This window comes from Pseudophryne corroboree, chromosome 6 (assembly GCF_028390025.1).
Source record: "Pseudophryne corroboree isolate aPseCor3 chromosome 6, aPseCor3.hap2, whole genome shotgun sequence".
NCBI classification, from domain to species: Eukaryota; Metazoa; Chordata; class Amphibia; order Anura; family Myobatrachidae; genus Pseudophryne; species Pseudophryne corroboree.
Genome location: NC_086449.1, coordinates 521,318,693 through 521,342,437, shown reverse-complemented (window position 1 = coordinate 521,342,437; position 23,745 = coordinate 521,318,693). Strand labels below are relative to the sequence as shown.

Here is a 23,745-nt window from a genome sequence, read left to right as displayed (position 1 = left end):
ACACATTGGGGGTCATTCAGGTTCAAAGTACCAATTTTAAGTAATTTGCGCAGGACCTGTTCTGTGCATGCGCAAACAGGTCCTGCGGCATAGGTTGACAGTCTGGTGCCATTTCAGGGGCGGCATTGGGCTCCGTTTGAAAAAACAGAGGCGTGTCACGCCGCTTACAGGGTGAGAAGAGGCCAGGGTTCTCCATTGTAGGAAAGACATTTACTAGACTCTGCAACAGGTGGCTTCAGCTGCACCGTGGATGCCGCAAGCCGCCCGATGATAGATACTTTGATCCGATGCTGGGTCATAGAACACAGCTTGGATCAATACTGCAGCAGAAGCGTTTGCTTGTAATAGACACCTCATGCTGCATTACCATACAGCACTATCACTGCAGCTTCCAAGGATGCAGCAGTGATAGCACCTCCGACTACACCTAAATGATCCCCAGTGTGAGCTGATCACTCAGGGCCTCAACAGCTGGATAGGTGCAATATGGCCAAGTGATTGGCAAAACGTCTTACAGATATGACCATTTGATAATGCGGACTGGATTTTGCTGCCAGTTTTAGTTTTCCCTGATTTACTAGATAACCCGAATATGTATCATTTATTTCACATATTAACATCTTTTATCTGAACAATCATCCACCAATTAGTGCACTAAAACTTTTTTTTTTTCCAATAAACTAGCAGGCATCTATATCTATACAGGTTTTTTTTAGCATTTACCAGCCTTCATCCTTGTGGAAACACTTGTGACTGCCTCATATTATCAACTAAGTACTGTATGTGTCATTGTTTTCATTTCCCAGATCTGCATCAGAGTGTAGGCTCTGTTTAGTAGGGTTCTCTCCCCTAATATTCCACTGCACATCCCTTCAATGTTCTGCGAGCATCCAGTTTCTTGTCTCAGAATATTTAAGCGCTACATAAAATTTATAAAAAAACTGATATGAGTGATTGATATAATAGAATTTCCATTCTTACCCCATTACTTTCTTTTTGTGGACTTGATTTACTTGGTGCTGGTACTGTATTGTCATCTTCTGTTTCATTGTTTTTCACTTTTACCATTGCTGAGTGGCCATCATCAGACTGCATTCTAGTAACCGCTGAAGGCCCATCAGCAGACTGCATTCTGGGAACTGCTGTGTGTCCATCAGCAGACTGCATTCTGGGTACTGCTGTGTGGCCATCAGCAGACTGCATTCTGGGAACTGCTGTGTGTCCATCAGCAGACTGCATTCTGGGAACTGCTGTGTGGCCATCAGCAGACTGCATTCTGGGAACTGCCGTGTGGCCATCAGCAGACCGCATTCTGGGAACGGCTGACTGAGATCTGGATTTTCTTGGTAACCTTGGTGCATCTGGAGTTTGTATTTTCTCTTTCACCAAGTAATCTTCTTCAGTGCCAAAACCCAAGTCCAAACATTCTTCAGCATAGTCATCATTTTTCTTCCATTGTAAGGATTTTGAAACTTGTGGGTTGTAATATGGAACTCTTCTTTTTGAAGGAAAGCTTGGTTCCTTAGTAATGCCTTTAAATGCAAACAAGCAAAATATAAATATATGAATGCAGACACAAACATACCCTACATTTATATTTCTAGCAATATCTAATTAAGGTTAGGGCTAATGAATCAAATGATTGCATAACTGACGACATTGTGTGAATGGCATAATTGCAGCCAACACCATCCGTTCTCATTAAATTAGAGGCCGCATTGACATGATTCACTGTGTTGGGTATGGTATTCCGGCAGCCGGGATCCCGGACGCCAGAATGCCAGCAGGGGGGTGAGCTACACTCGCCACAGGTTCTATTCCCACTCTATGGGTGTCGTGGACACCCACGATTGGGAATAACATCTGTTAGCCGGGATTCAGTGGTCGGGATTCTGGCATCGGTATCCTGACCGCCGGGATCCCAACTGCCAGCAATGTAACCGCATCCCGATTCACTACCACCTGCACTAAAAAGTACTGGACAGCTCAGTTCACTGGGGAAGTAGCTGGATATATGAGGCTGGTGAGCTCCCCAAAATGCTGGAGGCTCCCAGCCTTTCCTGCAGGCAACTATGGGCCTAATTCAGACCTGATCACTCGCTAGCAGTTTTTTGCAGCGCTGCGATCAGATAGTCGCCGCCTACAGGGGAGTGTATTTTAGCTGTGCAAGTGTGCGATCGCCTGTATTGCCGAGCGGTACAAAAAGATCTTTTGCAGTTTCTGAGTAGCCCACGACTTACTCAGTCACTGCGATCACTTCAGTCTCTTCGGGACCGGAATTGACGTCAGACACCCGCCCTGCAAACGCTTGGACACGCCTGCATTTTTCCAACCACTCCCAGAAAACGGTCAGTTGCCACCCACAAACGCCCTTTTCCTGTCAATCTCCTTGCGATCGGCTGTGCGAATGGATTCTTCGTAAAACCCATCGTACAGCAACGATCCGCTTTGTACCTGTGCGACGCGCCTCCGCTTTGTGGGGCATACCTGACCTGATCACAGCGCAGCGAAAAAAGCTAGCGTGCGATCAGGTCTGAATTACCCCCTATGACGGATTGCTGTGTATCAGGGGAACCAAATATCTGAAAGTACCAAAGAACAAGAATTAAATATTAGCTAATATATAGTGAATAGTGAAGCTGACTCAGAGGAATATTTTACCTCAGTTAAATGCATAATGTAGCCCTCTGTGATATTATCTTTACTGTATAACTGGATAATTCAAACAACTAAAATTAGCACTGTGCTAAAATGTGGTTCAAATAATTATAGTATTAACTGTCAGCATTCACTAGCAGTGAAAACATAACGTATACATATACAAACATTGGACATTACATGCCTCAAATTGTTTTTCTGTACTCCTCTCTAAACTTACCTAATGGCCCATTTACAAACAGGCAAAGTGATGTATTTATCATGTAAACCCTACTAGTAACAAGGGCACTAACATTTCAAATAGCACATAAATGGGTTTATATTAATTTCATACTATTTTATATTTATTTCTATTTTTTTACTACTTGATGTTTAGTGTATTTTTCTTAATAAAAATGACTAGTTAAAAGCCCATCAAAATGACGTACTGTATATCTGTAATGGTCAGGCTATACTGATGCTGCACTATATACATCAGTACTGGCATGTTTAAGCTCACCAGTTCCCTCAAACATCCCGGCCAGTCTAGGGGTAGAGGACACCAGTAGCCACCAGCAGCTGGTGGGAGGGGTCTGGGCATGGCCTGTGCAAGGTGTGGGAGGGACGAGTACAGGACCCCACCCTTCCGCCAGTGCACAGTATATATAAAGAGCTGAGACAGTTATCTGCCTCCTCTTCACCCACATCATCTGCAGCCTCAGCACTGACCCCCCTCCTGGTCACCGTACTGCTCACCTCATCCACGGTCTCACCCCTGCTTGCTGGGCTGATTCACCTTCTCCCCCTGCCGGCAAGTGGCCACAGGTGCTTCCGCTCTGAGCCCCGCAGGACCGTCTGGTGGTTCCTGCATCCGTTTCCTGGTTACTGCTGCTACTTACTACTGAGTCCCGGGACGGCAAGTAACCTGGGGTTGAAGCATAGTATATGGAGGAGGGGGTGCAGAGTATGCGATATATGGCGGGAGCAGTATTTGGAAGAGGGGGTGCCCTGTATATAGGGGGCACTATATGGAGGGATATGGGGGTCCAATATGTATATAGCGGCAGTATATGGAGGGGGTGCAGAATATGGAAGAGGATTGGGGGTGTAATGTATATAGAGGCAGTATATGGTGGGGGGGTGCAGTGTATATATGAGTATGTGTGTGTGTGTGTGTGTGTGTGTGTGTGTGTGTGTGTGTGTGTGTGTGTGTGTGTGTGTGTGTGTGTCCCCTGAATGGAGCTCCATCGGGTGCACTCCAGTGGCTGCTAGCGGCACCACAGAGGTGAGGAGCAGCGTTAGCTATATATATACAGGTTGAGTATCCCATATCCAAATATTCCGAAATACGGAATATTCCGAAATACGGACCTTTTTGAGTGAGAGTGAGATAGTGAAACCTTTGTTTTTTGATGGCTCAATGTACACAAACTTTGTTTAATACACAAAGTTATTAAAAATATTGTATTGAATGACCCTCAGGCTGTGTGTATAAGGTGTATATGAAACATAAATGAATTGTGTGAATGTAGACACACTTTGTTTAATGCACAAAGTTATAAAAAATATTGGCTAAAATTACCTTCAGGCTGTGTGTATAAGGTGTATATGTAACATAAATGCATTCTGTGCTTAGATTTAGGTCCCATCACCATGATATCTCATTATGTTAGGCAATTATTCCAAAATACGGAAAAATCCCATATCCAAAATACCTCTGGTCCCAAGCATTTTGGATAAGGGAGACCCAACCTGTATATATATATATATATATATATATATATATATAAATAAAATAAGATTTTACTCACCGGTAAATCTATTTCTCGTAGTCCGTAGTGGATGCTGCGGACTCCGTAAGGACCATGGGGAATAGCGGCTCTGCAGGAGACTGGGCACAGCTAAGAAAGATTTAGGACTACCTGGTGTGCACTGGCTCCTCCCACTATGACCCTCCTCCAGACCTCAGTTAGGACACTGTGCCCGGAAGAGCTGACACAATAAGAAGGATTTTGAATCCCGGGTAAGACTCATACCAGCCACACCAATCACACCGTATAACTCGTGATATGATACCCAGTTAACAGTATGAACATAACAGAGCCTCTCAACAGATGGCTCAACAATAACCCTTTTAGTTAACGATAACTATATACAAGTATTGCAGACAGTCCGCACTTGGGACGGGCGCCCAGCATCCACTACGGACTACGAGAAATAGATTTACCGGTGAGTAAAATCTTATTTTCTCTGACGTCCTAGTGGATGCTGGGGACTCCGTAAGGACCATGAGGATTATACCAAAGCTCCCAAACGGGCGGGAGAGTGCGGATGACTCTGCAGCACCGAATGAGAGAACTCAAGGTCCTCCTCAGCCAGGGTATCAAATTTGTAGAATTTTGCAAACGTGTTTGCCCCTGACCAAGTAGCAGCTCGGCAAAGTTGTAAAGCCGATACCCCTCGGGCAGCCGCCCAAGAAGAGCCCACCTTCCTCGTGGAATGGGCTTTTACCGAGTTAGGCTGCGGCAGGCCAGCCGCAGAATGCGCAAGCTGAATTGTGCTACAAATCCAGCGAGCAATAGTCTGCTTAGAAGCAGGTGCACCTAGTTTTTTGGGTGCATACAGGATAAATAGCGAGTCAGTTTTCCTGACTCCAGCCGTCCTGGAAACATAAATTTTCAAGGCCCTGACTACGTCCAGTAACTTGGAGTCCTCCAAGTCCCTAGTAGCCGCAGGCACCACGATAGGTTGGTTCAAGTGAAAAGCTGATACCACCTTAGGAAGAAACTGGGGACGAGTCCTCAATTCTGCCCTATCCATATGGAAAATCAAATAGGGGCTTTTACATGACAAAGCCGCCAATTCTGACACACGCCTAGCCGAAGCCAAGGCCAAAAGCATGGCCACTTTCCACGTGAGATATTTTAAATCCACGGTTTTAAGTGGCTCAAACCAATGTGACTTTAGGAAACCCAACACCACGTTGAGGTCCCACGGTGCCACTGGAGGCACAAAAGGAGGCTGAATATGCAGCACTCCCTTGACAAATGTCTGAACTTCAGGCAGTGAAGCCAGTTCTTTTTGGAAGAAAATCGACAGAGCCGAAATCTGGACTTTAATGGAACCCAGTTTTAGGCCCATAGTCACCCCTGACTGTAGGAAGTGCAGAAATCGACCCAGCTGAAATTCCTCCGTTGGGGCCTTCTTGGCCTCACACCACGCAACATATTTTCGCCGTATGCGGTGATAATGTTGTACGGTTACATCTTTTCTAGCTTTAATGAGCGTAGGAATGACTTCCTCCGGAATACCCTTCTCTTTTAGGATCCGGTGTTCAACCGCCATGCCGTCAAACGCAGCAGCGGTAAGTCTTGGAACAGACAGGGCCCCTGCAGCAGCAGGTCCTGTCTGAGCGGCAGAGGCCATGGGTCCTCTGAGATTAATTCTTGAAGTTCCGGGTACCAAGACCTTCTTGGCCAATCCAGAACAATGAGTATAGTTCTTACTCCTCTTTTCCTTATTATCCTCAGTACCTCGGGTATGAGAGGAAGAGGGGGGGAACACATAAACCGACCGGTACACCCACGGTGTCAATAGAGCGTCCACAGCTATTGCCTGAGGGTCTCTTGACCTGGCGCAATATTTTTCTAGCTTTTTGTTTAATCGGGACGCTATCATGTCCACCTGTGGCCTTTCCCAACGGTTTATAATCAGTTGGAAGACTTCTGGATGAAGTCCCCACTCTCCCGGGTGGAGGTCGTGCCTGCTGAGGAAGTCTGCTTCCCAGTTGTCCACTCCCGGAATGAACACTGCTGACAGTGCTAACACGTGATTTTCCGCCCATCGGAGAATCCTTGTGGCTTCTGCCATTGCCATCCTGCTTCTTGTGCCGCCCTGTCGGTTTACATGGGCGACTGCCGTGATGTTGTCTGACTGGATCAGAACCGGCTGGTTTTGAAGCAGGGGCTTTGCCTGACTTAGGGCATTGTAAATGGCCCTCAGTTCCAGAACATTTATGTGTAGGGAAGTCTCCTGACTTGACCAAAGTCCTTGGAAGTTTTTGCCCAGTGTGACTGCCCCCCAGCCTCGAAGGCTGGCATCCGTGGTCACCAGGACCCAGTCCTGTATGCCGAATCTGCGGCCCTCTTTGAGATGAGCACTCTGCAGCCACCACAGCAGAGACACCCTGGTCCTTGGAGACAGGGTTATCAACCGATGCATTTGAAGATGCGATCCGGACCATTGGTCCAACAGGTCCCACTGAAAGGTTCTGGCATGGAACCTGCCGAATGGAATTGCTTCGTAGGAAGCTACCATCTTTCCCAGGACTCGCGTGCAGTGATGCACCGACACCTGTTTTGGTTTCAGGAGGCCTCTGACTAGAGATGACAGCTCCTTGGCTCCTCTGGGAGAAACACTTTTTTCTGGACTGTGTCCAGAATCATCCCCAGGAACAGTAGACGTGTCGCAGGAACCAGCTGTGACTTTGGAATATTCAGAATCCAACCGTGCTGGTGTAGCACCTCCTGAGATAGTGCTACTCCGACCAACAACTGCTCTCTGGATCTCGCCTTTATCAGGAGATCGTCCAAGTATGGGATAATTAAAACTCCCTTTTTTCGAAGGAGTATCATCATTTCGGCCATTACCTTGGTAAATACCCTCGGTGCCGTGGACAGGCCGAACGGCAACGTCTGGAATTGGTAATGACAATCCTGTACCACAAATCTGAGGTACTCCTGGTGAGGATGGTAAATGGGGACATGCAGGTAAGCATCCTTGATGTCCAGAGATACCATGTAATCCCCCTCTTCCAGGCTTGCAATAACCGCCCTGAGCGATTCCATCTTGAACTTGAATTTTCTTATATATGTGTTCAAGGATTTCAAATTTAAAATGGGTCTCACCGAACCGTCCGGTTTCGGTACCACAAACATTGTGGAATAGTAACCCCGTCCTTGTTGAAGTAGGGGCACCTTGACTATTACCTGCTGGGAATACAGCTTGTGAATTGCCTCTAACACAGCCTCCCTTTCTGAGGGAGTCGTTGGTAAGGCAGATTTGAGGAAACGGCGGGGGGGGGGGGAATGTCTCGAATTCCAGCCTGTACCCCTGAGATACCACTTGAAGGATCCAGGGATCTACTTGTGAGCGAGCCCACCGATTGCTGAAGTTTTTGAGACGGGCCCCCACCGTACCTGGCACCGACTGTTGAGCCCCAGCGTCATGCGGCGGACTTAGCAGAGGAAGCGGGGGAGGAGTTTTGTTCCTGGGAAGTGGCTGTATGCTGCAGCTTTTTTCCCCTACCTCTGGGCAGAAAGGACGCGCCTCTACCCCGCCTGTTCTTTTGGGGACGAAAGGACTGTACCTGATAATACGGTGATTTCTTTGGTTGTGAGGGGATATGTGGTAAAAATGCTGACTTCCCAGCCGTTGCTGTGGACACTAGGTCCGAAAGACCATCCCCGAACAACTCCTCACCCTTATAAGGCAAAACTTCCATGTGCCTTATAGAATCTGCATCACCTGTCCACTGCCGGGTCCATAACCCTCCCCTGGCAGAAATGGACAGTGCACTTATTTTAGATGCCAGCCGGCAAATATCCCTCTGTGCATCTCTTATGTAGAAGACAGCGTCTTTAATATGCTCTACGTTTAGCAATATAGTGTCCCTGTCTAGGGTGTCAATGTTTTCTGACAGGGAATCTGACCACGCAGCTGCAGCACTGCACATCCATGCTGAAGCAATAGCTGGTCTCAGTATAATACCAGTGTGCGTATATATAGCCTTCATGAGAGCCTCCTGCTTTCTATCAGCAGGTTCCTTTAGGGCGTCCGTATCCGGAGACGGTAGTGCCACCTTTTTTGATAAGCGTGTAAGCGCTTTATCCACCCTAGGGGGTGTTTCCCAACGTGACCTATCCTCTGGCGGGAAAGGGTACGCCATTAGTACATTTTTAGAAATTACCCATTTTTTATCGGGGGAAGCCCACGCTACTTCACACACTTCATTTAATTCTTCAGAAGGGGGAAAAACTACTGGTAGTTTTTTCTCCCCAAACATAATACCCTTTTTTGTGGTACCTGGGGTCACATCAGAAATGTGTAAAACATTTTTCATTTCCTCAATCATATAACGAGTGGCCCTATTGTACATTACATTAGTCTCTTCGTCGTCGACACTGGTATCAGTATCCGTGTCGACATCTGTGTCTGCCATCTGAGGTAGCGGGCGTTTTAGAGCCCCTGATGGCCTTTGAGACGTCTGGGCAGGCACGGGCTGAGAAGCCGGCTGCCCCGCATTTGGCATGTCGTCAAATTTTTTATGTAAGGAGTCGACACTTTCGCGTAATTCCTTCCACAAGTCCATCCACTCAGGTGTCTGCCCCGCAGGGGGTGACAACACATTTATAGGCACCTGCTCCTCCTCCACATAAGCCTCCTCATCAAACATGTCGACACAGCCGTACCGACACACCGCGCACACACACAGGGAATGCTCTGACAGAAGACAGGACCCCACAAAGCCCTTTGGGGAGACAAAGAGAGAGTATGCCAGCACACACCAGAGCGCTATATAATACAGGGATTAACTAAATTATATCCCCTTATAGCTGCTATATGTATATTGCGCCTAAATTTAGTGCCCCCCCTCTCTTTTTTACCCTTTCTGTAGTGTAGACTGCAGGGGAGAGCCAGGGAGCTTCCTTCCAGCGGAGCTGTGAGGGAGAAATGGCGCCAGTGTGCTGAGGGAGATAGCTCCGCCCCTTTTTCGGCTGACTTTTCTCCCGCTTTTTTATGGATTCTGGCAGGGGTATTTATCACATATATAGCCTCTGGGGCTATATATTGTGATATATTTGCCAGCCAAGGTGTTTTTATTGCTGCTCAGGGCCCCCCCCCCCCCCCCAGCGCCCTGCACCCTCAGTGACCGGAGTGTGAAGTGTGTATGAGGAGCAATGGCGCACAGCTGCCGATTTTCCGGACTCTTCTTGCTTCTGGCTCTGTAAGGGGGTCGGCGGCGCGGCTCTGGGACCGAACATCAATGGCCGGTTCCATGCGGTCGATCCCTCTGGAGCTAATGGTGTCCAGTAGCCTAAGAAGCCCAAGCTACAACCAGTTAGGTAGGTTCGCTTCTTATCCCCTTAGTCCCTCGCTGCAGTGAGTCTGTTGCCAGCAGATCTCACTGTAAAATAAAAAACCTAAAATACTTTCTCTCTAGGAGCTCAGGAGAGCCGCTAGTGTGCATCCAGCTCAGCCGGGCACATGATTCTAACTGAGGTCTGGAGGAGGGTCATAGTGGGAGGAGCCAGTGCACACCAGGTAGTCCTAAATCTTTCTTAGCTGTGCCCAGTCTCCTGCGGAGCCGCTATTCCCCATGGTCCTTACGGAATCCCCAGCATCCACTAGGACGTCGGAGAAATAAGATTTTACTCACCGGTAAATCTATTTCTCGTAGTCCGTAGTGGATGCTGGGAACTCCGTAAGGACCATGGGGAATAGCGGCTCCGCAGGAGACTGGGCACAACTAAAGAAAGCTTTAGGACTACCTGGTGTGCACTGGCTCCTCCCTCTATGACCCTCCTCCAGACCTCAGTTAGGATACTGTGCCCGGAAGAGCTGACACAATAAGGAAGGATTTTGAATCCCGGGTAAGACTCATACCAGCCACACCAATCACACCGTATAACTCGTGATACTATACCCAGTTAACAGTATGAAATATAACTGAGCCTCTCAACGGATGGCTCAACAATAACCCTTTAGTTAACAATAACTATATACAAGTATTGCAGACAATCCGCACTTGGGATGGGCGCCCAGCATCCACTACGGACTACGAGAAATAGATTTACCGGTGAGTAAAATCTTATTTTCTCTGACGTCCTAGTGGATGCTGGGAACTCCGTAAGGACCATGGGGATTATACCAAAGCTCCCAAACGGGCGGGAGAGTGCGGATGACTCTGCAGCACCGAATGAGCAAACTCAAGGTCCTCCTCAGCCAGGGTATCAAACTTGTAGACTTTTGCAAAAATGTTTGAACCCGACCAAGTAACAGCTCGGCAAAGTTGTAAAGCCGAGACCCCTCGGGCAGCCGCCCAAGAAGAGCCCACTTTCCTTGTGGAATAGGCTTTTACAGATTTGGGGTGCGGCAGTCCAGCCGCAGAATGTGCAAGTTGAATCGTGCTACAGATCCAGCGAGCAATAGTCTGCTTAGAAGCAGGAGCACCCAGCTTGTTGGGTGCCTACAGGATAAATAGCGAGTCAGTTTTCTTGACTCCAGCCGTCCTGGAAACATATATTTTCAGGGCCCTGACTACGTCCAGTAACTTGGAGTCCTCCAAGTCCCACGTAGCCGCAGGTACCACAATAGGTTGGTTCACATGATACCACCTTAGGAAGGAATTGGGAACGAGTCCTCAATTCCGCCCTATCCATATGGAAATCAGATAAGGGCATTTGCATGACAAAACCGCCAATTCTGATACACGCCTGGTCGACGCCAAGGCCAACCGCATGACCACTTTCCACGTGAGGTATTTTAGCTCTACGGATTTAAGTGGCTCAACCCAATGCGACTTCAGGAAATCCAACACCACGTTGAGATCCCACGGTGCCCCTAGAGGCACACACGGGGGCTGAATATGCAGCACTCCCGTAACAAAAGTCTGAACTTCAGGCAGTGAAGCCAGTTCTTTTTGGAAGAAAATGTACAGAGCCGAAATCTGGACCTTAACGTAACCCAATTTTAGGCCTGTAGTCACTCCTGACTGTAGGAAGTGCAGAAATCGACCCAGTTGAAATTCCTCCGTTGGGGCCTTCCTGGCCTCACACCAAGCAACATATTTTTGCCATATGCGGTGATAATATTTGCGATCACATCTTTCCTAGCCTTAATCAGCGTAGGAATGACTTCCTCCGGAATGCCTTTTTCCTTTAGGATCCGGTGTTCAACCGCCATGCCGTCAAACACAGCCGTGGTAAGTCTTGGAACAGGCAGGGCCCCTGCTGCCGCAGGTCCTGTCTGAGCGACAGAGGCCATGGGTCCTCTGAGATCATTTCTTGAAGTTCTGGGTACCAAGCTCTTCTTGGCCAATCCGGAACCACGAGTATAGTTCTTACTCCTCTCCTTCTTAGTATTCTCAATACCTTGGGTATGAGAGGCAAAGGAAGGAACCCATACACCGACTGGTACACCCACGGTGTTACCAGAGCGTCCACAGCTATCGCCTGAGGGTCCCTTGACCTGGCGCAATATCTTTTTAGCTTTTTGTTGAGGCGGGACGCCATCATGTCCACCTGTGGCCTTTCCCAATGGTGTACAATCATTTTGAAGACTTCTAGATGAAGTCCCCACTCTCCCGGGTGGAGGTCGTGCCTGCTGAGAAAGTCTGTTTCCCAGTTGTCCACTCCGGGAATGAACACTGCTGACAGTGCTAACACATGATTTTCCGCCCATCGGAAAATCCTTGTGGCTTCTGCCATCACCATCCTGCTTCTTGTGCCGCCCTGCTGGTTCACATGGGCGACCGCCGTGTTGTTGTCTGACTGGATCAGCACCGGCTGGTGTTGAAGCAGGGGTCTAGCCTGACTTAGGGCATTGTGAATGGCCCATAGTCCCAGAATATTTATGTGTAGGGAAGTCTCCTGACTTGACCATAATCCTTGGAAGTTTCTTCCCTGTGTGACTGCCCCCCAGCCTCGAAGGCTGGCATCTGTGGTCACCAGGACCCAGTCCTGTATGCCGAATCTGCGGCCCTCTAGAAGATGAGCACTCTGCAGCCACCACAACAGCGACACCCTGGCCCTTGGAGACAGGGTTATCAGCCGATGCATCTGAAGATGCGACCCGGACCACTTGTCCAACAGATCCCACTGGAAGATCCTTGCATGGAACCTACCGAATGGAATTTCTTCGTAAGAAGCTACCATAATTCCCAGGACTCGCGTGCATTGATGCACCGACACCTGTATTTGTATTAGGAGGTCTCTGACTAGAGATGACAACTCCTTGACCTTCTCCTCCGGGAGAAACCCTTTTTCCTGTTTTGTGTCCAGAACCATACTTAGGAACAGTAGACGCGTCGTAGGAACCAGCTGCGACTTTGGACTATTCAGAATCCAGCCGTGCTGTTGTAGCACTTCCCGAGATAGGGCTACTCCGACGAACAACTGTTCCCTGGACCTCGCCTTTATAAGGAGATCGTCCAAGTACGGGATAATTATAACTCCCTTTTTTCGAAGGAGTATCATCATTTTGGCCATTACCTTGGTAAATACCCTCGGTGCCGGGGACAGACTAACGGCAACGTCTGGAATTGGTAATGACAGTCCTGTACCACAATTTTGAGGTACTCATGGTGAGGAAGGTAAATGGGAACATGCAGGTAAGCATCCTTGATGTCCAGTGATACCATGTAATCCCCTTCGTCCAGGCTTGCAATAACCGCCCTGAGCGATTCCATTTTGAACTTGAACCTTCGTCTATAAGTGTTCAAGGATTTCAATTTTAGAATGGGTCTCACCGAACCGTCTGTTTTCAGTACCACAAACATTGTGGAATAGTAACCCCGTCCTTGATGAAGGAGGGGTACCTTGATTATCACCTGCTGGAAGTACAGCTTGTGAATTGCCGCCAGTACTACCTCTCCTCGAGGGCAGCAGGCAAGGCTGATTTGAGGTAACGGCGAGGGGGAGTCGCCTCGAACTCCAGCTTGTATCCCTGTGATACTATTTGCAGAAACCAGGGATCCACCTGTGAGCGAGCCCACTGGTCGCTGAAGTTCCCGTGACGCGCCCCCACCGCACCTGGCTCCACCTGTGGAGCCCCAGCGTCATGCGGTGGACTCAGAGGAAGCGGGGGAAGATTTTTGATCCTGGGAACTGGCTGTCTGGTGCAGCTTTTTCCCTCTTCCCTTGTCTCTGTGCAGAAAGGAAGCGCCTTTGACCCGCTTGCTTTTCTGAAGCCGAAAGGACTGTACCTTATAATACGGTGCTTTCTTAGGCTGTGAGGAAACTTGGGGTAAATATTTTCCTTCCCAGCTGTTGCTGTGGATACGAGGTCCCAGAGACCATTCCCAAACAATTCCTCACCCTTATAAGGCAGAATCTTCATGTGCCTTCTAAAGTCAGCATCGCCTGTCCACTGCCGGGTCCCTAATACCCTCCTGGCAGAATGGACATTGCATTAATTCTGGATGCCAGCCGGCAAATATCCCTCTGTGCATCCCTCATATATAAGACGACGTCTTTAATATGCTCTATGGTTAGCAAATAGTATCCCTGTCCTGACAGGGTAATAGACCACGCTGCAGCAGCACTATCCATGCTGAAGGCAATTGCAGGTCTCAGTATAGTACCTGAGTGTGTATATACAGACTTCAGGATAGCCTCCTGCTTTTTATCAGCAGGCTCCTTTAAAGTGGCCGTATCCTAAGACGGCAGTGCCACCTTTTTGACAAACGTGTGAGCGCCTTATCCACCCTAGGGGATATCTCCCAACGTGACCTATCCTCTGGCGGGAAAGAGTACGCCATCAGTAACTTTTTAGAAATTACCAGTTTCTTATCGGGGGAACCCACGCTTCTTCACACACTTCATTCACTCATCTGATGGGGGAACAAAACACTGTCTGCTTTTTCTCCCCAAACATAAAACCCCTTTTTTTGTGGTACCTGGGTTAATGTCAGAAATGTATAACACATTTTTCATTGCCGAGATCATGTAACTGATGTTCCTAGTGGATTGTGTATATGTCTCAACCTTGTCGACACTGGAGTCAGACTCCGTGTCGACATCTGTGTCTGCCATCTGAGGTAGCGGGCGTTTTTTGAGCCCCTGATGGCCTTTGAGACGCCTGGGCAGGCGCGGGCTGAGAAGCCGGCTGTCCCACAGCTGTTACGTCATTCAGCCTTTTATGTAAGGAGTTGACACTGTCGGTTAATACCTTCCACTTATCCATCCACTCTGGTGTCGGCCCCACAGGGGGCGACATCACATTTATCGGCATCTGCTCCGCCTCCACATAAGCCTCCTCATCAACCATGTCGACACAGCCGTACCGACACACCGCACACACACAGGGAATGCTCTGACTGAGGACAGGACCCCACAAAGTCCTTTGGGGAGACAGAGAGAGAGTATGCCAGCACACACCAGAGCGCTATATAATGCAGGGATTCACACTACCCACAGTGATTTTTCCCTTATAGCTGCTATAATACACATATTTGCGCCTAAATTTAGTGCCCCCCCCTCTCTTTTTAACCCTTTGAGCCTGAAAACTACAGGGGAGAGCCTGGGGAGCTGTCTTCCAGCTGCACTGTGAAGAGAAATGGCGCCAGTGTGCTGAGGGAGATAGCCCCGCCCCTTTTTCGGCAGACTTTTCTCACGCTTTTTTTATGGATTCTGGCAGGGGTATTTATCACATATATAGCCCCTGGGACTATATATTGTGATTTTTTTGCCAGACAAGGTATTCATATTGCTGCTCAGGGCGCCCCTCCCCCCAGCGCCCTGCACCCATCAGTGACCGGAGTGTGAAATGTGCATGAGGAGCAATGGCGCACAGCTGCAGTGCTGTGCGCTACCTTGTTGAAGACCGAAGTCTTCTGCCGCCGATTTCCAGGACCATCTTCATGCTTCTGGCTCTGTAAGGGGGACGGCGGCGCGGCTCCTGGACCGAACGATCGAGGTCGGGTCCTGTGTTCGATCCCTCTGGAGCTAATGGTGTCCAGTAGCCTAAGAAGCCCAAACTATCTCCAGTCAGGTAGGTTCGCTTCTTCTCCCCTTAGTCCCTCGTAGCAGTGAGTCTGTTGCCAGCAGATCTCACTGAAAATAAAAAACCTAAAATATACTTTCTTTTTCTAGGAGCTCAGGAGAGCCCCTAGTGTGCATCCAGCTCAGCCGGGCACAAGATTCTAACTGAGGTCTGGAGGAGGGTCATAGAGGGAGCAGCCAGTGCACACCAGGTAGTCCTAAAGCTTTCTTTAGTTGTCCCCAGTCTCCTGAGGAGCCGCTATTCCCCATGGTCCTTACGGAGTTCCCAGCATCCACTAGGACGTCAGAGAAATATATATATATATATATATATATATATATATATATATATCAAGAAATAGTATATCTCTGTGGAGCGCACTTAATGACTGAAATAAATATATTTATGTCTAATACAATTTAATATGGTTATATTGGTTTCTGACAAAGAGAGGATGACATCACACAAACACCCTTTAAACTTTAAAACATCTATTGCTTTTTATTGCTAAAATAATTAAATTTCAATACTGATAAAAAATGATGTACACTTTTACAATGTGTTATTGTTCATTACAGCCAAAAAATTGAATAACAACTTTTCCAAACAATAAAAGATTTTTTCACTCAACGCGTTTCGTCGTATGTCGACTTCTTCAGGAGTGTTTTTTATGAAAAGGTAATTAATTAGTTTGAAACAGCTGTATTTTCACAAAATTATAATCCATATTTTACTAAGAATTATTATGTATAATTAACTTCCATAGTTTTGTAGTATTTAATGAATCTTCCTATTTGCGACCATCTGATGGTTAATATTAATCTTCCAAAGGCTTGTAATTAATTTGTCCAAATTTTTATTTAATTTACCTACAATACTTTCATATGTCCAAAAAATATATATGAGGATTCCACTTTTGGATCTCTGTGTATGAGGACACACAAGGAGAGCTGCTGGGAAATAAAAGAAGCTTAATATTATTTATTCCATTGCCGGATCCTCATATATATTTTTTGGACAAATGAAAGTATTGTAGGTAAATTAAATAAAAATTTGGACAAATTAATTACAAGCCTTTGGAAGATTAATATTAACCATCAGATGGTCGCAAATAGGAAGATTCATTAAATACTACAAAACTATGGAAGTTAATTATACATAATAATTCTTAGTAAAATATGGATTATAATTTTGTGAAAATACAGCTGTTTCAAACTAATTAATTACCTTTTCATAAAAAACACTCCTGAAGAAGTCGACATACGACGAAACGCGTTGAGTGAAAAAATCTTTTATTGTTTGGAAAAGTTGTTATTCAATTTTTTGGCTGTAATGAACAATAAGACATTGTAAAAGTGTACATCATTTTTTATCAGTATTGAAATTTAATTATTTTAGCAATAAAAAGCAACAGATGTTTTAAAGTTTAAAGGGTGTTTGTGTGATGTCATCCTCTCTTTGTCAGAAACCAATATAACCATATTAAATTGTATTAGACATAAATATATTTATTTCAGTCATTAAGTGCGCTCCACAGAGATATACTATTTCTTGATTTCTATTTTTGGTCTTGTTCGTCAGGGGACCATCTCTGTGTAGAAGCTTGCCCCTTAATAAAATTATTGAGTACAATCAAAGGTATAGGTCCAATTATAGAGCGCAAAAAGGATCTCCTATTCTATATATATATATATATATATATATTTTATTTTTTTTTATTTATTTTTTTTTACAGGAGGAAACTTCAGCGCTGAGATGCGGAACTCTTGTTAACACAAGTGAATCAGTCTAAAAAGATACTCCCCAAAACCTTAAAACCTGGTAAGTCGCCTAAGAGGTAAATATGGGAAAAACGGATAGGGTAATTAGAGCGACCTTTGGTGTTTATATGTATATAAAAAGACTGTGAAAGAATGTCTAAAACATAAAACATACATTTATTTATAAAGAGAATAAAACAAACACTTTGTCACAGAGAAATAATACTATAAAATGAAGCCTGGAGTCAAACAACTTTAAAAACAAATTTCTAGTGATAAAGGAGATAAATGACATTAAAAAAATACGGGTGCCCACCCCTTGACAAAGTCCATAGGACGAAACGCGTTGGGATCTTGATTACACCTCACTCCTGAAAAAGTTAAGCATTTTTTATGCTCTTACCCGTATTTTTTGTAATTTATCTCCTAGAAATGTATCACTAGAAATTTGTTATTAAAGTGATAGTAATGATTTGTTTGCCTCCAGGAGGCTTTGTTTTATAGTATTTTTTCTCTGTGACAAAGTGTTTGTTTTATTCTCTTTTTAAATAAATGAATGTTTTATATCAGTAAGTGGAAATCAAACAAATAGATAGAAAATACAGACAATTTTGAATATTAAAGGTCGTTATAAATGGCAACTGCCAAATCAAAAACCTACCTCTCTCTCTCTCTCTCTCCAGAACCCTCTGTCCATAGGCAGTAGACAGTCAGATCAGTATTTTTAATTAATTAGCAGCAGGCTGTAACATCTCCCTGTATTAGCATTTTCACTTTCAGCTGTGACAGCTTGCAGCATACAAAGGTGTCATTTGGTCTGTGGAGCGGCCTCTAGAGGCCGCTGGCACACATAACAGAGGTGAGGAGCAGCCTTGGCCCGTTATTATATTGGATGTTTGCTGGAGCATGTGCAGTGCAAAACAGCAATTTACTGTATGATATAATAATGTCTAGGGCAGCACAAACTGTGAATACAGGATTGATTAGAGGTTTGATGCAAGTTGTAAATTTGAGGACTGTTGTGGTGCCTTGAGGACTGCATTTGAGAACCTCTGGCCTACACCATTAAAATGCTTTAAGTAGAATTTTAACCTTGTTGACATCATGATGCTAGCAATGTCACTGGCAACATAATAAATGCATCGACATAGAACATTTTGTCCAAATACAGTATGCTTGACTTCTATATAAATTCCTTCAAGTGCACACAAAACTACATCTTGTGCTGGATAGAGATACATCGTAAGCTAGGTACACACTATGTGATTATTCCTTAAACGAGTTTTCCGGCAGTGGAAGGGCCCGATATCAGCACACTAAGGGATTTTTTTTATTATTGTTTTTTAAATTACTAATTTTCTGCCACACCACACAGTGTATGTCTGCCAACAAGGAGGATGAGGTAATCAGGATAAACAGTAGGAAATATGGGCAGATTATAGAGAATACATACAACCACTGCACGATTCCGCAACTTTTTGGCCGATATCTTCTGTCAAGTCTGACCGATCAGATAATCGAAATGCAAGCGTTTTTGGACATTTTTTTACATGTCTACACACTGTACGATAAAACAGGCTGATCACTTGATTGTTGGAAAATCTGACCAATTACTGTATAGTGTGTGGGCAGCTTTAAGCTTGTGATATGGAGTGTCTGAGGGCACCCTTCAGCCCACGAGTATGATGTGGCACCCTTATCTACTGTATTTTTGCTTCTTAAGAACTGTGATATCAGAAACACAGCATATTCAAACTAGAAAAGTAAAAGGTAATCCATAATTAGAAGGAATATTTGTTAACGAGCTTTACTACTCAGCTCTAAGTTAATGTAAAATTTGGACTGAACAAGTACCTTATGCTGCTGCGCTAAAGTCGTAAGATGATTTTTAAGGTAATGTGCGCTTTCTTTGCTGAATAAAAGGGACACTTGTGAGCAGTGGTGGATTTTACAGTACCTAGGGTTTGCAGGACCCAATGATTTGGCCACCTCCAGTGAGCCAGTTGTAGTCTGTGCACGGGCTACACTGGCAGAGACTTCCCATGGGAGGCACCATCTGCTAATCACACAAAGGACAGGCAGCACGAGTGGGAGGTGTTTTCTAACCCTGGGATTGCCAGCTGTATCACTATTAACAGAGAGCGTGCTTCCGTGGGAAGCCCCTCTCCTGTCATGCTGTCAGTCTTACCAAGTTCCTAGGGGATGCAGCTGATGAAGTCCATAGAAGTCGGGCTTGTGCGCATGCGTCAGAGTTTGAGTGCATTAGCCTGTCCCAGCGCCTGCCATGTCCATTGCACATGCACCATGGATATGACAGGTGGCAAGGCACAGGCACTGCCGTCTAGAACCAGAAAGCAGAATGACAGGCTGTCCCCCTCCTCAAGAAGGGTAGGAGCCCAACACTGCTTGTGAGGTATCTATATCTAGCAAACATTACGCTGACCACACCTTAATGAAATACTATACTTCTTATTCTACAACTTTTACATCTATCTCTCACCAAGCTCATCGGATCGAAGGCCGGCCCATCTGGACATCTCATTACGATGATGACTGAAATCACTGGATGTTTTCCACTTGAAATTCTTGCCATATTCTGATAAACCCTATATTTAAAACAAAATCTGAAATGTTGTACAAGTACAGGTCTTGTCACATAAAATGGTTTATTTAAACTTGACATGCAAAATCTAGCAGTAATTAAAGTATGAAATGATAGCAATGCTTATTGCAGTCCATGTAATTAATTTGTTTTTTTGTTTTGTTTTTACTTCTTAGCAGCTTAATGTAAAGTACAACAAAATATGTCAGTGCTATATAAGTAACTGTTATTATTATTATTAATAATAATAATAATAATAATAATAATAATAATAATACAGGTTGAGTATCCCTTATCCGAAATGCTTGGGACCAGAGGTATTTTGGATATGGGATTTTTCCATATTTTGGAATAATTGCATACCATAATGAGATATCATGGTGATGGGACCTAAATCCAAGCACAGAATGCATTTATGTTACATATATACCTTATACACACAGCCTGAAGGTCATTTTAGACAATAATTTTTGTAACTTTGTGCACAAAAGTGTGTCTACATTCACACAATTCATTTATGTTTCATATACACCTTATACACACAGCCTGGGGGTCATTTAGTACAATATTTTTAATAACTTTCTGTATTAAACAAAGTTTGTGTACATTGAGCCATCAGAAAACAAAGGTTTCACTATCTCACTGTCACTCAAAAAAGTCCGTATTTCGGAATATTCCGTATTTCGGAATATTCCGTATTTCGGAATATTTGGATAAGGGATACTCAACCTGTAATATATACTTTAGTAGTGGTTCCTACTTTCTACTAAACATAGAAGCCTCTTTTTCTTCTTATTGACCACCACTATACTTTTAGCAGGGAACAGAGGGTGTTACAGAGGGATGCGTTTAATTCACCAGCTGGCAATGCCGCCAGCCGGAATCCCAGCTCAACAGGGCTATTCCCACTTGTGGGTGTCCACAACACCCATAGAGTGGGAATAGATCCTGTGGCGAGCCCAGCAAGCTACCGAGAACGCACTGTGGCAGGCGCAGCGTGGCGAGCATAGCGAATCCGCAAGGGGCCTCTTAGCGCTCGCCCCGCTGCTGGCATTCTCGCGGATGGGATGCCACTGTCGGGATATTGAGAGCTGGCATCCCGTCCGCCGGTCATCCATACTGAATCCGTTACAGAATGTGGAACCTGACCGACACTTGAGGGCTCATCGCAGCGTGTATCAGGTCAGTGAGACCCAGCAGAGCAGATGGAAGGAAACAGAGAAGGAATTCGAAACTAAAAGTACAACACGTAACGTTTCATTCTAGCTGCCACAACCCTACACAAGTCACCACTTGTGTGCAGCTATTACTTCTACTGCCAAGCACTTGCAGCTCTGCCACAGCAGCCTATAGTACAGTGACAGCCATCCGCCTCAGATCGCCTGTGTACAGTGCCCACCATACACAGTGCCCATCATACACAGTGCCCAGGCAGCTGAGCGCAATGCCAATACATATAACGCAGGTCATGTATGTCACACAGCGGCACCTTAAATCGGACCGGCATGTTGCTGCTAGGCCTCCTCTCCCCAGGCTGTCTCCGGAGCAGAGCCGCCACCGCTGAGGGATAATGTGATCAGGGAGATGATGTACACAGAAGCCGTTACCTTGGCAAATCCCGGACCGCGTCCTATCGGCATCACGCATGCGCATTTCCTAAAGATCGGGTGGACACAGCACCAATCGCTGGGCGGCTTCCGGAGTCCCCGCATCACGCAGTTGCTGTGTGTGTTTACTCCTCGCCCAGGCACAGAGCAGCTCCCATCTGTACGCGTCTTGTTGCACATAATTACGTGTAGTCTGCTCTAGGTCATTAACTTGGGTCTGTGAATTCTTCTGAGAAATAGTTGTTTAATAATTGATACTCTTGGGAAATTAATAAATGAAAGCGGCATGTATATGACATTACATGAGTAAGGCCTTTAACCGCTTATTTTGCAAAAAAACGCTCCGAAATTGTCGGGTTTTTTTATGAGTGAATTAGGTGAAGAACATGAATTTAACCCTATCCCAAATGATTTTAGTTAAAAAAAAAAAAGGAAAAAAAATATTTTTTTGAATTTTTTTTTCACAAAAATGTTTTTTTGCCCAAACATCAAAACATCGATCGCGACCATCGTGGCTTTCATTTTGAAAGCCGAGACAGCCTCAAGGTATGCAGGGGGGTCTGGGGGCAGCTAGGGAGGGTTTATTTACACTCCCCAGCGGCTGCCATTGTCTGCAGCTGCTGGGTGGGGGGTCTTGCCGTGCTGACCAATCAGCAGTGATCGGCAGCATGGCAGACACGGGGAGAGTGCAGGAAGCAGAAGGACCTTCCGGTCCCTCTGACAGCAGCAGCGGAGGGAAGTTTCTCTTCCCTGCCGCTGCTAACACTCTCTATCTGACTGGTCGCATCCCGTGCGACCAGGTCAGATAGAGCACTTGCAGGCATGGTCGCATCTGATGCGACCATGCCAGGCAAGTGGTTAAACAAGTGTTACACGTGAGATACGGTCATTGGATCGACCATATTTAGGTCGACAGTCATTAGGTCGACCACTATTGGTCTACATGGCCACTAGGTCGACATGCATTTTTCCAATTTTTTCCATTTCTTGAACTTTTTCATACTTTACGATCCACGTGGACTACGATTGGGAATATTAACCTGTGCCGAGCGCAGCGAGGCACCTTGCCCGAAGCATGGCGAGCCATGCGAGGGGACACAGTGCACTAATTGGGGTTCCCCGTCACTGTACGAAGAAAACATCAAAAAAAGTAAAAAAAAACTCATGTCGACCTTTTTCCATGTTGACCTTGTTCATGTCGACCTAATGAATGTGTCGACCTAATTCAGGTGTTGACCTAGTCAATGTCGACCAATAGTGGTCGACCTAATGACTGTCAACCTAAGTGTGGTCGACCTAATGACCCATACCCGTTACAGGATAACAGGAGCTCAAAGGAGTGGTGATCTGAAGGCTTGGAGGGCTGTATGCAGCCTTTTAGTTTTCTGCTGTAGTTTCTCTGTAAAACAAATAATCTATGGTATAGTACAATAACATGTATCAGTACTTAATCTTTTTTTATAAATCTTATATCTTTAATACGTTTTCTATTGATTAAAATCTCTCCTACCCCATAAGTCTGCAGTATCAAAGTTGTCCTTGATTCTGCCCTTCTCTTTTGTACCTCCCATTCAGGGGGATATGTACCAAGCCTTGGAAAGTGATAAAGTGGAGATAGATAAAGTACCAACCAATCAGCTCCTGGCTGCCATGTTACAGGCTGTGTTTGAAAAATAACAGGAGCAGATTGGTTGGTACTTTACCTAACAGTGGCTCCACTTTCCCTTCTAAATCTGATTTAAACCTGTCACATTCACGACATTGCTGCGATCTGTAGATGAAGGACTTTTAGCAGTACCTAGAATCTCCCTTAAGTCATCTGGGGGGATCGAGCTTTTAGTCATGCGGCTCCGACTCTATGGAACTCACTTCCCTGCACAGTGCGAGAGGCACCAACTACAGAATCCTTCAAAAATAGACTCAAGACTTTCCTGTTTACTCAAGCATTTCCATAATGTCCCTTTAGTATCTACATGCTTCTGTATTTTATGAAAATGTACTTCATTATTTTCTGTACTACATGCAATGTATCTGTTAAGCGCCTTGAGGCCTATTGGAGAAAGAGCGCTATATAAATAAAATTATTATTATTATTATTATTACAAAGTCCTCATCCAATCCTCTCCTCTTTACATCTCTGATCTCGTCACCTTCCACATTCCAACCAGCTCATTTTGCACAGCCAATGACTGCTGCTTGTCCTCCCAACTGATAACCTCTTCATGCTCCGGCTTTGATGATTGTTTCCCACCACTGGAACTCTCTCCATCCCCCAAACAGACTCTCCAACTCTTTCCAAAGCTTCAAACGTGCTCTCACACCCCAGATTTTTAGGACTGTATATGCAGAAGTGAAAATAGGCTGTGAATGTTGTCCT

At 45.5% G+C, this 23,745-nt stretch overlaps 1 protein-coding gene across 4 annotated transcripts in view; it reads right to left on the bottom strand.

Annotated features, from left to right (window-relative positions):
- MDM1 (Mdm1 nuclear protein) overlaps positions 1 to 21,458 on the bottom strand; it is a 132,387-nt gene extending 110,929 nt beyond the window's left edge. For 2 of the 4 annotated variants that reach the window (XM_063927514.1, XM_063927515.1), the window contains exons 1-3: positions 21,251 to 21,362; positions 19,660 to 19,765; positions 982 to 1,532 (exon numbers count right to left, since the gene is read on the bottom strand). In XM_063927514.1, the coding sequence (XP_063783584.1) occupies positions 982 to 1,532; positions 19,660 to 19,765; positions 21,251 to 21,268 (675 nt within the window). In that variant the 5' untranslated portion in view covers positions 21,269 to 21,362. The other 2 variants (XM_063927512.1, XM_063927513.1) reach the window with 2 other exon arrangements.
- Between the last annotated feature and the right edge of the window lie 2,287 nt (positions 21,459 to 23,745).